The 14,300-nt window shown below is 47.0% G+C and overlaps 3 protein-coding genes across 5 annotated transcripts in view; all 3 read left to right on the forward strand.

Moving 5' to 3' along the window:
* The window catches only part of LOC107104493 (CSC1-like protein 2), a 35,256-nt gene extending 30,436 nt beyond the window's left edge, over window positions 1-4,820 (forward strand). The window contains exons 18-23 of one of the 2 annotated variants that reach the window (XM_015404495.1): window positions 770-932; window positions 1,002-1,107; window positions 1,183-1,350; window positions 1,437-1,552; window positions 1,629-1,712; window positions 2,373-4,820. In XM_015404495.1, the coding sequence (XP_015259981.1) occupies window positions 770-932; window positions 1,002-1,107; window positions 1,183-1,350; window positions 1,437-1,552; window positions 1,629-1,712; window positions 2,373-2,573 (838 nt within the window). In that variant the 3' untranslated portion in view covers window positions 2,574-4,820. The remainder of the gene's footprint in view (window positions 1-769; window positions 933-1,001; window positions 1,108-1,182; window positions 1,351-1,436; window positions 1,553-1,628; window positions 1,713-2,372) is intronic. The other variant, XM_015404496.1, reaches the window with a different exon arrangement.
* Window positions 4,821-8,494: 3,674 nt separating this feature from the next.
* LOC107104489 (protein PET117 homolog, mitochondrial-like) lies at window positions 8,495-11,102 on the forward strand. Its single transcript, XM_015404489.1, has 3 exons — window positions 8,495-8,671; window positions 10,377-10,531; window positions 10,872-11,102. The coding sequence occupies exons 1-2, from the start codon at window positions 8,576-8,578 to the stop codon at window positions 10,524-10,526; spliced, it is 246 nt and encodes an 81-aa protein (XP_015259975.1). The 5' UTR covers window positions 8,495-8,575; the 3' UTR covers window positions 10,527-10,531; window positions 10,872-11,102.
* LOC107104488 (cysteine-rich protein 2-binding protein-like) lies at window positions 10,872-14,292 on the forward strand. Of its 2 annotated transcripts, none has more exons than XM_015404487.1 (10): window positions 10,872-11,156; window positions 11,239-11,360; window positions 11,429-11,550; window positions 11,658-11,830; window positions 11,903-12,331; window positions 12,413-12,999; window positions 13,083-13,216; window positions 13,294-13,469; window positions 13,541-13,731; window positions 13,809-14,292. In XM_015404487.1, exons 1-10 carry the CDS (start codon window positions 10,898-10,900, stop codon window positions 13,980-13,982), a joined length of 2,367 nt encoding a protein of 788 aa, XP_015259973.1. In that variant the 5' UTR covers window positions 10,872-10,897; the 3' UTR covers window positions 13,983-14,292. The 2 variants fall into 2 exon arrangements, with proteins under 2 accessions (XP_015259973.1, XP_015259974.1); XM_015404488.1 differs by having other exon boundaries at window positions 11,906-12,331; window positions 13,809-14,290.
* The last annotated feature ends 8 nt before the right edge of the window (window positions 14,293-14,300 follow it).

Raw genomic sequence — 14,300 nt, forward strand, 5'->3', positions numbered from 1 at the left:
AATATAGTGAGGTAGCAACTCAAGATAGTGAGGTAGCAACTCAAGATAGTGAGGTAGCAACTCAAGATAGTGAGGTAGCAACTCAAGATAGTGAGTTAGCAACTCAAGATAGTGAGTTAGCAACTCAAGATAGTGAGTTAGCAACTCAAGATAGTGAGTTAGCAACTCAATATAATGAGATAATTTTATTTTTTTATTTTTTTACAGAGTGGCGGAAACGGCCTTCCATAGTAAACTGTATTCGTGCCATACGTTGAAAAAAAACTGACTGACAGGATGGTGAATCTAGCTAACAAGCTTACTTAGTTTACTTAGCTTAAAAAAAAACAATTGATTACGGAGAAAAGAGACGATTTGTATTTTATTTTTTCAAACAACGGAGCTATTAGCGGGCTATATAGAGGTGGGAGCTAACGAACACAGAAAAGCTCAATTAAAAGCCCATTTAGTCATGTTTAAGCATTTTGGTGTAAAGAATGGGTAGACTGCATTGTAAATTCATCAAAAGACAATCAAATATCATTTTAAACTGAAACAAATACCCCTACTTTACAGAACATTTGCCTCATTTTGATGACAATGAGAGTTTTTCACGGGGGAGTTGGCAGCAGTCGTTGTATTGGGGGATATATAAACTGTCTTGTTTTACAAACCTGCTCACCACCTTTGCCCCAGAACACAAACGTATGCTAGAAAGAGGAAGACGGATCAAAACCATATTGTTGTTTCATCTTTCTGATCAGCCAATAAGAAATTGTTTTCTCTTGAGGTGCGTCTTCCTACCGGATAACGGAGCTTTCTTTGTCAACTATGTCATCGCCTCGGCCTTCATCGGGAACGCCATGGACCTGCTGAGGATTCCCGGTCTGCTCATGTACATGATCCGCCTCTGTCTGGCTCGCTCCGCCGCAGACCGCCGCAATGTGAAGAGGGTGAGACACTGTCGAACTCTTGTTCTTGGAAATATGCAGCTTTCTTCTAACTACTCTGTGCTGTTTCAGCATCAAGCCTACGAGTTCCAGTTCGGAGCTGCTTACGCCTGGATGATGAACGTCTTCACGGTGGTGATGGCCTACAGCATCACCTGCCCTATCATCGTCCCCTTCGGTAGGTACTCAGCACAGCACTGGTGTCGGAGGGTAGCGGCCCGAGCGAGTTAACTCAACTGTGTTCTTCCTCCAGGTCTTATGTACATGCTGCTGAAACACCTGGTGGACAGGTACAACATGTACTACGCCTACCTGCCCTCCAAGCTGGACAAGAAGATCCACTCTGCCGCAGTGACCCAGGTGGTGGCCGCACCCATCCTCTGCCTTTTCTGGCTGCTCTTCTTCTCCACTGTGCGCACAGGTAAGCAGCATCTCACCTATGCAGAGGTGATGTTGTGTTGAGGATTGGGTTCATGACGGTAATATAACTGAACTCAACGCCACCAGGCTTCGAAACCCCCACCTCCATGTTCACTCTGGTGGTTCTGGTCGTCACCATCGTGGTCTGCCTTTCCCACGTCTGCTTCGGACACTTCAAGTACCTGAGCGCCCACAATTACAAGGTGAGGTTCTGGGGTTGCGACTGGCTGCTGCCGATTGGTTGGTTGGTTCGTCTCACCGCCAGCGTTTCCGTTTCAGATCGACACGAAGGAGAGCGACGTGGATGCCGTGAAGAACGGACGACCCGCTCGCTCTTCGTCCTCTCCGACCACCAAGTCTCAGGTGAGTCAACTGGACCCCCAGGAAAGTCTGAGAGCCAGCGTCTGATGGTGGCCGATTATAGAAAGAATTTTGTTCTACAGAAAATAAAATAAAAAATGCAATCCTGAAATGTAAGTTTGAAAACCAAAATAAGGTTTTGAGAGCATCTCGTAGTATACTCTCTTCTTATCAAATTATTGACTAATTTCTTATTTTTTCATACATTTTTTTATTTAATTTCTCTTTTTTTTTTTATGAATTTCATTCATAAAAAAAATTCTCCTCACTTCAAGCCCAATTCAAACACACTATTATTACTAGAAATGTTGCTAACGTCCAGCAGACCAATAGAAATGCTCCTCTGTCCAGAGGAAAGCCCGCCCCCAGAAGTGAAGGGAATATGATCTGGAAAATGGAGGAAGGAAGGGATGCTCAGACAGATGAAAAAAATGAACTATGACCAAATTTACAATTCCGTTTACAAAACTTTTTTTTGATATTCTTACATTTTTAGATTCAAATTTTTATTTCTTGATTGCATTCTTTTTTAAACTTCCATTCCTTTGCAGCAATAATGGAGCTAAGTTTGGTTGTAGCTGTTCAAAATGTTTTAGGTTTCGCACCGTCCTGTTCTGCTGTTAGAGTTTCTGCATTGATCCGTCTGTTTTTCTGCGTCTCCAGCAGCAGCAGGCGCCACAGCAGCAGATGTACATCGCCCAGGTGCTCCAGGATCCAAACTCGGATGAGCCGGGCGGCGCCAGCAGCGAGGAGGACCGAGGCTCGTCTCAGGACGAGGAAATGCTCAACGGAGGGAGCAGCATCAATGAGGCGGATTTCCAGTCGGGGGAGGACAGTCTGATCGCCAACGAGGTCCATCAGTAGCTGGAGGCGGAGCTAGAGGGAGGGGCGGAGCTAGCCCCGTCACAGCTACAACTAAAGCTAACTGGAGGTTTACCGTCCGCACTCAAACAGTAGTGTGGCTAGGTTAGCCCCGCCCCCTCTCGGCCTGAAGACTCGACCCTGACTTTGGACGCCGGCGCCGGATCGCCACCATCCAGCCCTCCGTAGGAAGTCACTGTACATACCCACAAAGCCAAAACTGTTGTTTGTATTCCGGGTGAGGGTGGGTTTAACTTGTGCCTGGCTGGCTCCCGTCTGTTCGCACACGTGTCTTGATCCCTGAAGGTTGTCAGGACTCAACCCTTTTGTTTCCTCGCCATCGTCCTGCCAACACCCCAGGACGACCGCCGGCCTCAGATCGTCCGCTCGCGTAGCCGTAGAAGCCTCTTTCCCGCAGAACCGTCTCTCCTTCCTTCAGTTTCAGAAACTGATCTTTGTTCTGCACTTCCTGGAAGTTTTAGCTCGTTTTTCTGTTGACCTGCCCGAGCTTCTCGCTGCATGTTGTTAGAAGTGATATCGCCGCCTAGAGGCCATATCGTTCATCACAGGGACAAATTCGCCACCCTGATTTCATCTGGATGTCGGCAGCTCGTCCATCCAGCTGCCCAATGGGTCTCTGTTCCTGAGCCGTGGATCCTTCCCCTCACCGATTAGTTTCTCCTGGACCACCCTAAGTTGTGGATAAGGGACGCTGGTGTCTTTGTAGCTTAGCCCTCCGACTCCTCCTAAGACTCTTCCAGCAGCAGCAGAGAACTCGGATGTCTGGAAACAGGGGATCGAACCTTGTCTGGTCCGTCGGGAAGCCTGAAGCTGTCTGGGCTCTCCAGGGAAATAATTTTCAGTCCGTTTATAGTGAGATGTGTGTGTGTGTGTGTATGTGTGTGTTTGTTTTTTCTCCAGAATTTGCCTCGTATGTTTCAGCACCGTCTCATTCATGGATCAGTGACTGGTCGGACAGGTGACATGTGCCGATCTGACCACCAGATGGCAGCAGCCGTATGTTGCAGTGCAGCTCTAGCTGCCCCCTGCTGGACGTTACTCCTCCAACATGAGAAGTTTTTTTTCTGTTGATCCATTTCAGCTTAGGAGAGATGTCACCTTAGGTCCTAAAAGATTCTGTTCAAAGCGGACCCGATCGGTGTTGTCCACCCGCTTCCCTGTGGTCCAGTATCTTTTTCTGATGCTTTAACAGAATCAAACCTTCGACACTGGATCTTTCTGAATCAGTTTTTGACCAACTGGTGCTGCTGGTGAAAGCTAAACCCGGGTCAGAACTGAGTCTGGTCCGTTCCCGGGTTTTCCTTTCCGGGTCGAACCCAGAATCAGTCCATGCAGACAATGATGCCCATGTTGTTTCCCTGAGTTTGGTGTGAGATGAGCCGACGGCACCGCTGTCAGTTGCCTGGTAACAGGGAAGCTGTTTTTGGTGTTTGTTTCTCCTGAGTTCATGTTTACATTTGTTTTGTTTAGCTGTGTGTGTGTGTGTGTGTGTGTGTGTGGGACACCGAGCTGGACTATGAAAGCTGCAGCAGGTCCGATCCGGCCCTCTGCACGCTGGAGAACCCGCAGTGTTTGTGTCCGTCTTGTTGCGTGACCTCGGCCCTGATTGTACACACAGGAACCAGAACCCTCTGGAGGGTTTTTTCTTTTTGCAGCGGATCTGGATAAAAAATTTAAGGTTTCCTCGTTCAGCTCAGGACCTTCTGGTTCCGGCGTGTTGCATCGAAAGGTTTTAAACCTGAACGTCTCTGTTGGAGATGATCGGACGCAAACCGACCCGAGGGACGGGTCTGACCCGGACCGGGTTCTGAGCAGCTGAGCTGAACCTGGAGACGCGGTTAAAAGTCTGTGTGATATTTTTGTATCCTGCTGACTGAAGTATTTGATACCGAATCGTGTTAACGAAGCTGTGACGACTGGAAGGTTTTTAAATCCGACACTTTTTGATTTTCTTATTCGTTTGGGTTTTTTTGTTTGTTTGTTTTTTTAACACGTTGCCGAAGCGACTGAAATGTGAAGCTAAACTCAGCTGAGAGCTGCAAGGAAATGAAACCGTAAGATGATGATGGTGATGATGATGATGAACTGTGTAAATAGCCATGGGACTGCTCCGCTTCCTGTCAGGCGTTATTTATTGCTGTGACTATTTATTTTTACCGGTTCTCCGGATGTACAGTGAAACTTTTGTCCTATTTATGTTCAATCATCAATAAAGAAGCTGGCTCCCACCCCCCCCCTGACCCTTCCGTCTGTGGGTCCGAACTACCTGATTGATACTGCACCCCTCCATGAGCTATAGTTGCCATGGCGATCCCCTCTTTTTCTGTGGCTGAACAGTATTCCACTTAAAGAGCATCAGACAGGCTTAACAGAACCAGAACTTTTCAGAGTTGAAATCTGGGAAGGAGTGAGACTGGGCGTGTCTCTCTGAACGCTGAGCTCTGATTGGACAGAAGGGATGAACTTACTAAATGTCCTGTTAGTGACTCAGCAGTGAAAGACAAAACCAGTCCACCCCAAGGAGACCAAGAGGAACTTAGAAACAAACAGAAATATAAAGACAGTGGAAGGAAAAAAGATCAGATTTTAATTATTTTCATTTCTAGACCCCTGTTATTATTTCAGTCCTTTTGTTTTTATTGGTCAAATGTACTTAAAACATTATCTGTTCATATGGGCCAGATAGTTCAGCATAGATCAGAACCAGGAGGATTATCCGGGCTTTCTGAAGAACTTAACTGAAGTTTATTTGTATAGTGAAAATTCATTTCTAGGCACCTTACAGTTTACCAGATCATCCAGGCAAATTGATTCAAAGTTTTCTATTAAAGGAAAACCAGTTGATTGCATCGACTCATTGACTCCAAGGCAATCCCTCACACTAAGCATGCTTGTAGCAACAGTGGAGAGGAAAAACTCCCTTTTAACAGGAAGAAGAGAGGAAGATAACTTTTTTTAACATTATTTTAGTTTCCACTATTTTATCTCTGGCCTCCAAAGCATTCGGCCATAAGAGATTCTTCAGGGGAGTAAATAGGATCTGAAGGTGCTGAGCTACCAGCTGTTTTTCACAGCGACCCAGTGATGCTGGAAGTTGATCCCAGCTTTGGAAGGGGAACATGTTGAAGCTCCAAACAGCTCTAGCATCATGAAGTGTCTACTGCCGATTTACCACATGGTGAGCCATGCAGATAACCTTCTCCACCAGCAGAGGGTGCTGTGTTTTAACTTGGAGAAGAGAAAGGGGCGATATAGGTACCAGATCTGCTCGGGTGGTCAGATCTGTTCTGGTCCTGCTCATGCCAGTGACGTTATGCCAAATGATTTCAAACATAGTGGTTGCCCAGGCAACGATAACATCATGCAGCATCCGTTAGCGTGTCTACTGACCGATTAAGTTTTACCTGATCGATAACAAAACTGAAAAGAAATCTTTTTGGTGAACAAAGTAACTGCAAGGGCATGGTATACACTACTTTTGAATTTGTATGAAAAACCGTAAAACTGTTGTTTTCTTTGTCTTAAATCTCTATTAACGTCATTTTTAGGATGTTCCATTTTTCCTTCCCTGCCCTCGGGTATTAATAAAAAGTAAAAATAAACAGAGACTTTTGTGTCACCTTGTTAAATGGCAGAGCTCAGTCTGTCTTAGAAGGCAGGACTTTCCTTCAAGACTGACAATGATTGTTTTCTACTTTTGGCTACTTTAGATCGCCAATGAAATGTAAAGTAAAAGCAAATATAGGAAATTATATGTTGAAACTCCAATACAGGGTGAATACAGTTTGTCCGAATGGACTTGCCATATGTTGACGTCATAAGAAGGGGCGGGGCCCCCATCAGATCTGGTACCTACAGCGGAATTCTTGTCCTTTTTTTGCATTTGTTCTGTACTTCTATCAAAAAGGATAAATACATTTATTTTAAAAAAAATGTACTGACTATTAAAGTTTAGAGCAGCCATCCCCAACCTCGGTCCTCGAGGGCCGCTGTCCTGCAGGTTTTAGAGGTTTCCCTGCTTTAGCACAGCTGATTATAATGATTGCAGTAGACTAAAAGCCTGTTAATGAGCTTTCAATTAAAATCAACTGTGCTGGAGCAAGGAAACCTCTAAAACCTGCAGGACAGCGAGGACCGAGGTTAGGGATGCCTGCATTAGAGCATCTCCAAGCAGCTTAATGATCCTGTGCCAACAGCTGCACATTTTAAGAATTAAAGATCCATGGACTGTAGCCAACATCCCTGGCTGTGGCTGCAGGAGGAAAACTGACAACAAATCAAAGAGACGGATAATGGATTAATGGTGAACTTCAAGCTCAAGGAACAACATTGATAGGAAAATAATCCACAAAGCTTCTGGGATAATATCCTATGGAAAGATTAGTCAAAAACTGACCTTTTAACACCAGCTTTATGTGTACAGGCAGGAAACTGAAACACATCAAGAAAATAAAATGTTTCCTACTATTAAACATGGAGGAGGCTCTGTTATGCTCAGGGCTGCTTTGCTTCATCTGGCACAGTGCGTCTGAATCTCTGCAGGGTCCAATGAAATCTCCAGACTATCAGGGATTCTAGAGAGAGATGTGCTGCAGTTTGTTCCATTTGGATGTCCTGAGTGTTCAACAGCATAATGACCTAAAAACCACAGCTAGAAACAGCCAAGAACATCTGAGAGGAAAACATTACTGTTCTAAAGTGGCCTCTAGGAGCCCTGACCTAAATCCTATTGACCATCTTTGGAAGGAGCTGAAACAGACTGGAATTGGCAGCCTTCAGACCTGAGAGACCTGGAGCAGTTTGCTGATGAGGAGAGGAGCAGAAGTCCTACTGACAGGAACTGATTGATTGCATTGATCGACTCTACAGGATGGGCAGACCCCCGCGCACACCAGCTTTGCTTTTTTTACTCCATGTTTTGATCATTTTCATTTGTGTTTTGAGGCTAAACTAATGCCTTATGTCAGATTTAGAGCTCATTTTCTCAATTTATTTATATGAGGGGAAAAAAGCTATTTAAACAAATATGGAGTCAATATGACTGTAGTTTATTTTATATAGGTTCCAGCACGATGGGTTTACAGGTAATGAAAAAGTAGATGTGGCCAAGCTAAGAAGAGCAAAACAAATAAAAAAATAAAATTATAGGATAATTAATAACATATAGAATAACAGAAATAAAATTAAAGATTAAAATCTAAAGGAAATTTGTAGAGACAATGAGAACATAAGGAAATAGAAGGGAAGAGACAATGTTTTGATTCTGACTGGAGCTTATTGGACTTAATGGTACATTTATAATAAGGAAATGACTGGAAAAGTTAATATGATTGGGCGTCATGTATTATGGTATTACAAAGGATATCAGGATAAAAAATAATAGGTTACTTTAAAATATTTTTATGTTAATTAAAATTAAACATTTATTTCAGAAAGACTCGAAAAGTAAAAGTTATGTGGAATTTTTATTCATTTATTTTTTTTCGGTTTGATATCTGAGGATTTCAAATCCTCTCCAGTGGGGGGCAGTAAAACACCATTTAGCTATTAGCTAACCGCTATTAGGAAAGAAGAAAATATATTAGCTAAACAGGCCTTAAAATCAGATATTATTAACTTAATTATATTTTCAATGATAAACCTTTTAGGAAGTAAATCAAATTATGCTTGAAATCAGTTTATTTGATTTTAAAACGATACTGGATTATTTAATCGCATTTAAAGTAAGAATATAAGTGTGTGTATGAATGTACATATACAAACATACTAATTTATATGTGAGTTTGTATGGATATTGATTGATAGATGTAGATAATAATTTCCCTCTGACATCATTGATGACCTCACTCCAGTCTGGTAGGTGGCGGTAAATGCACCCTAAAGTTGGTTGCCATGCGCCAATAAAAACAGTAGAAGAAGACAGAGGAAGAAGAGGTAGCATCACAGTTAGCTTTATGCTAACCGCAGCCGTGTAACCTAACGGGATGTCTACAGCCTCCAAAGTGGTTCTGACGGTTTCTGTGGTTTTGACTCTGAGCACGGTGGCTGGGGTCCACCTCAAACAGGCCTGGGACCGAGAGGTAGGCGGCTCACAACCGGACGGTACGGACAGGCAGGCAGAGGGAGGTTTGTGTCCGGAGAGGTCAAACCCAGGACCAGTCTATGTCCTGAAGCTTTCAGATGTGTCTCTGCTTCCACACCTGAAACAAAAACCCGCATTTCCTCCTCAGTCTGCTACAGGTTCTATAGAAACCTGCTAAGAACCGGGTCATTTGACTCAGGTGAGCTGAAGGAGAAACACGTGTGAAAAGGTTCAGGTCACTGGACCCTGAGGAGCATAATCCAAGATCTGTTAAAAACAATATGGCTGCAGGGTTCTAGAGCCTCTTCTGGGTCAGAACCGTCTGGATAGATGAAACTAGCCTTGATGTGGATGACTGTATTGGACAGAACCATGTTTAGAAAACAAACACTCCATATAAAGCACGGTAGTGGTGGGCTGGGGATCTGGGATAGCTCAGTCTGGGTCTGAATGTTTTTACTACTGGGAAATTTCAAGTTGGAAAAATTCAGCCCGTGGAGGCTGATTCAGAACTTGTTAAGCTGGGTCACACTTGGTACCATTATGGACCAGAACCAGAATGGTCTGAATTCTCCAGCTCTACAGTCCACCTGCTGTAGTAGTTGGATGGTACCGGGCATTTCTACAAGCCAGGATTAGACCTGTGCATGGAAAAAAAAAAAGTCCTGGTTCTTTTCTTAAAGTCGTGTATGCCATTTAAGAGCCACTTTAGCCTGATTTATGTTGTGGTTCAGGATGTCCATCAACATCCAGGTGAGACAGTCAGAACTTTTATCAATCAAACATCAAAATGCTTCCTGATCAGCAGAACACATGGAATTTAGACAAGAGTGTAACTTTGTGATAAAACTTGGTGAGGACGCTCCAAGCATAGTGGCTACTCACCCTGAAAACTTTCAAAAGGGGGTTTATTTTCCAAAAATGAGCTCAAACATGTATTTATTGAATGCTTTCCTATTGTTGAGAACACAAGAGCACCACAATACACTGATATTTATAGTTATAGACAGACGCTTGCCTCTAGTGCATCATTTATAAAGGACTCAAAAACATTAATGTATAAAAAATGATGAATAACAGCCGGTACTGATGCCAGCATCAATATATCATGCATCCCTGGTATGGACACAACTTCACTTCCATCCATGCATGGCTTCCCTTTAAGCTGCACCAGTTATTATCCTCCTTCACAAGCAGAAAAATGTGTCCCATATGTCATTGACGGCCAAAGTCTATATATTTAACCTTATATTTCAAAAATCATTTATACTCTGGTTTTTATTATTTCTGCCTTAATTCTTGCAGGTTTCTTATATTTTAATTTTAAGTGTTTCCTGTGAGTCTGACTGTCTCTGTTTTGCAGCTATTTCTGAGTCTTGTTGAACTACAAAAGACAAAAAGATATGTTGAATTTTATTATAGCGTATTTTTTTCTTGTAAACTTGGGGATATATTTTATTGCATGTTGCATATCCCGCTGCCAGTGAATTTAGAACGACTTTGGATCAATTATAGATCTCTGAGGAACATCCCTGAGTTACAACAAATCCTGTGAAGTCTGATCAGAAGCAGATCAGAGTTCTGATATTGAAACCAGAACCAGAGGGTCAGAGATCCAGATTAGCAGTTTGACAGATTCTACTTTCAGCTGTGAGTGGATCTGAATGTTCTCCGAGTCTTAATGGTTCCTGGTTCCTCCACAGCGCCTCCGTGAGGGCGTAGTCAGGGACCTGGAGCGGCTGCAGCGCAAGAGAGAGAACCTGCGGCTGCTGGAGGAGCAACAAGTCCTGACCCGACAGCTGGAGGAGGAGAGGCAGCGGCGAGAGGCTGAGCTTCAGCCGCAGGACACCTGAGGAAGGTAGAGCACAGCTGGATCTCCCGTCCCAGAATATGGAGGGAATTCAGTTCCGTTGTTGTTAAAAAATATGTTTTCTAAATTGAAATCTGAGCAAATGTAGTTTTAGAAATAAAACTAAAAATCCTCTAAATCAAAAATAAGGTTTGAGAGTTATTAGATTTTGTCAAATTGAGTTTTACGGATCACATTTTCTTCACTTCTTGTGGAGGCGGGCTTTCCTCCGGAGAGATTCTATTGGTCTGCTTGACATCACCAAAAATATTCTTATTGGTCCAGAAAGGGCGTCCATATTAGGCTTGAAGGGACAGAGCTCAGCTGTCGGGTCGTCTCTCCTCTGCAGGTGGGGTTTCCGCCTGAGGTTCGCTGATGGACAGCAGCGGCGAGCAGCTGGCGGCGGCCGAGGACGAGGCGGCGGGCACGTCGGCCTCAGAGGGCCTGGAGGAGGGAGAGGTGGAGGGGGAGACGCTGCTGATCGTGGAGTCGGAGGACCAGGGTTCTGTGGACCTATCGCATGACCAGAGCGGAGACTCCCTGACGAGCGACGTGGGCGAAGAGACGGACGGAGGATGGGCCTGCGAGGACATGTCCTTCTACTGTGACCGCTGTCACAAGTGGATTCCAGCAGGTGAGCCAATCGGAGCGCGGCATGGGGTCGTTCCCTCTCTGCGTTCTCGCCTGGTTCTGACCCCGTTCTCTGCCGGTTTCAGCTCAGCTCCGCGGTGAGCAGCCCAGTTACCTGAAAGGAGACAACTTCTTTAAATTTCTGTGCTCCAGTTGCTCAGAGGACGGGAAGGAGAGCTTTGAGAGGATGAGGCTCACCTGGCAGCAGGTAAGACCCCGCCCCCTTTGGTCCGTGGCCTGCTGTCCCGCAGGTAGAAATCAGTCTTCTCTGTGCAGGTGGTGATGCTGGCCATGTACAACCTGTCTCTGGAGGGGACGGGGCGGCAGGGATACTTCAGGTGGAAGGAGGACATCTGCTCCTTCATCGGTCGACATTGGAACTTCCTGCTGGGAAACAGGTGAAGCGCTTCTGATCCGTTGGCCACCAGTGGGCGCTAAACCACACCGGTCCTGTTCGTGTTCTGTATGAGGCACTGAGGATGATAATTTTATCGGCCATTCGCAGGAAGAAGACGTCCACATGGTGGAGCACGGTCGCCGGCTGCCTGTCGGTCGGAAGCCCCACCTTCTTCCGTTCCGGAGCGCAGGAGTTCGGAGAACCCGGCTGGTGGAAACTGGTCCAGAACCGGCCTCCCACGCTGAGACCGGATGGAGACAAGACCAGCACGAAGATCAGAGGTGAGGCTCTGTGAAGCGGCAGCGTGCGGGTGAGTCGGCTCTGCCCTCCTCTGACGTGTTGCGTTTGGCCAGCAGCCTCCAGGCCGCCCATGGATCCCATCATCACGGTGGAAGGCCTGAGGAAGCGCGGAGCCAGGAACCCAGTGGAGAGCGCCATGCAGCTGAAAGAGAAGCGCTCCCGCACACAGGAGGCCAAAGACATACGGCGAGCTCAGAAGGAAGCAGCGGGCGGCTACACGGACCGCAGCGCCTCTTCCACACCCGTCAAGATGGGAGTCTGTCGGGGCGGACGGCGCCCCGATCTGGTCCTGGAGAGAGGCGAGGTCATCGACTTCTCGTCGCTCAGCTCCTCGGACCGTACACCTCTCACCAGCCCCTCCCCTTCGCCGTCGCCTGACTTCTCTGGTCCGGGAACCCCTGCATCCCACTCGGCCACGCCCAGCCTGCTGTCTGAGGCTGACCTCATCCCAGACGCCATGCCCCCTCAGGCGCTGTTCCACGGTGAGTCCTCATCCGTCTCGGCTGGCTTTTGTCCTGCCGCGAGAAAATGCTGATGTCACTGTTCACTGGCTCCACCTGCAGATGATGAGGAGATGGAGACGGAGGGGATGATTGACCCGGGAATGGAGTACGTCCCTCCGCCAAACATCAACGTCAGCCGGAAGAAGCTCCGCCCACCGCAGACTTTCATCAAACGGGAAGCTGATAGCGAGGAAGACGAAGGCCACGACCAAGAGGGCCGCTGTGAGGAGTCTGCAGACTGCGAGGCTCCGCCCTCTTCCTCCCGGGGAGGAGGAGGAGGCGGGGTAGTGGAGCGGCGAAGAACGACTGTTCCTGAGAAATCTGATGCTGTCGCCGCCCCAGAAGGTCCCCGCTTCTCCCCCCTGAGCTTATATGAGGAGCGGCTGCTGCTGCGGCGGATGGATGCCTGCCAGCTGGCACTGGCCGTCACGCCGCAGGCCAAACGACTCTACAGGAAGCTGCTCATCCGCCACGCCAAACGGCAGAGAGGACTGCCTCTGTTTGACATCGACCGGGCAGTCAGTGCTACCCTGAGCCTAGTGGGGGGGGTCTACGGCACTCAGGAGGTGGACTCACGAGTCGGGGTTGGAGTTAAAGGGACGTTCTGCACCAGCAGCCAGGAGGAGCGGATTCTGGATCGTTTCCAGGTAGCGGGAACCAAAACCTCCTGGTTGTTTCGACGCAGAGGTTCTCTGGATTCCTCTGATCTGTTCCGTCTCTGTTCCTGCAGACAAACGCGTCGAGTAGACGCGGCGTCCAGCAGCGCTCCGTGTCCTTTTGGCATCGCCTGATGGGAGCTGAGGGCAGTTTGGAGCAGAACATCAAGAGTCCGTACACGGCCCGGATCCTGAAACCGTTCATCAGGTCCGAGTCGCAGAAGTGGACCTGAGGCGCTGAGTGACGGTCGTCTCACCTGTTTTGTGTTTGTTCTACTTCCTCAGGAGGGATTTCGAGTCCAAACCTCTAAAGCTCCGCCTCCTGGCTGAGATTAGAGCATATCCTCACAGGAAGGATCCAGACTGGATCCCAGAACCCGACGCTCCCATCGACTACTGCTACGTCCGTCCCAACCACATCCCATCCGTCAACGCCATGTGCCATGACAGCTTCTGGCCAGGTAAGCCCCGCAACCTCCCTCTGCAGCCTCCCCTCTCGTCCCCGAGTCTGACCTCAGCCGTGTTCCTCCAGGTGTGGACCTGTCCGAGTGCCTCCAGTACCCAGACTTCAGCGTGGTGGTGCTCTACAAGAAGGTGGTGGTTGGCTTTGGGTTCATGGTTCCAGACGTCAAATACAACGAGGCGTACATCTCTTTCCTGCTGGTCCATCCTGAGTGGAGGAAAGCTGGGATCGGGACCTTCATGATCTACCATTTAATCCAGGTGAGTCCTGTCAGTGCGACGAGTCTGGGGGGGCGGAGCTCTGAGAACGTGTGGAAACATCTGCTTCTGTCTTCCAGACTTGCATGGGGAAAGACGTGACGCTGCACGTGTCGGCCAGTAACCCCGCCATGCTGCTCTACCAGAAGTTTGGCTTCAAAGCCGAGGAGTACATCCTGGACTTCTATGACAAATATTACCCCGTTGACAGCGGCGAGTGTCGGCACGCCTTCTTCCTGCGACTGAGGCGCTAAAAGGTGGCGCCGCGGTGCTGCGGGGAGCTCTGCTTTGACTTCTGTCCTGTTCAGAATAAAACGCTGCTTTTCTCTGTGTTTCTGGTTCCAGTTGTTCCTCTTAAAGATGGACTAACATTTTCTTTATTGGACATTTTCAGTCAAACTTAGCTACATTGGATGAATTTAGCTCCAATATTTTTTTTAAGGCTTTCAGTCCTCAGTTTCTTAAATTACCTCAAAGCTGCACCAAAACCAATTAAATAAATAAATTCTTCCTTGAAAACAGCTTTGGTGAACCTACTTTTACAGACTGAACATCTAAACTCCAGAGGAGAC

Source organism: Cyprinodon variegatus, unplaced genomic scaffold, assembly GCF_000732505.1.
Source record: "Cyprinodon variegatus isolate N-32 unplaced genomic scaffold, C_variegatus-1.0 Scaffold1764, whole genome shotgun sequence".
In the NCBI taxonomy this organism is placed as follows: domain Eukaryota; kingdom Metazoa; phylum Chordata; class Actinopteri; order Cyprinodontiformes; family Cyprinodontidae; genus Cyprinodon; species Cyprinodon variegatus.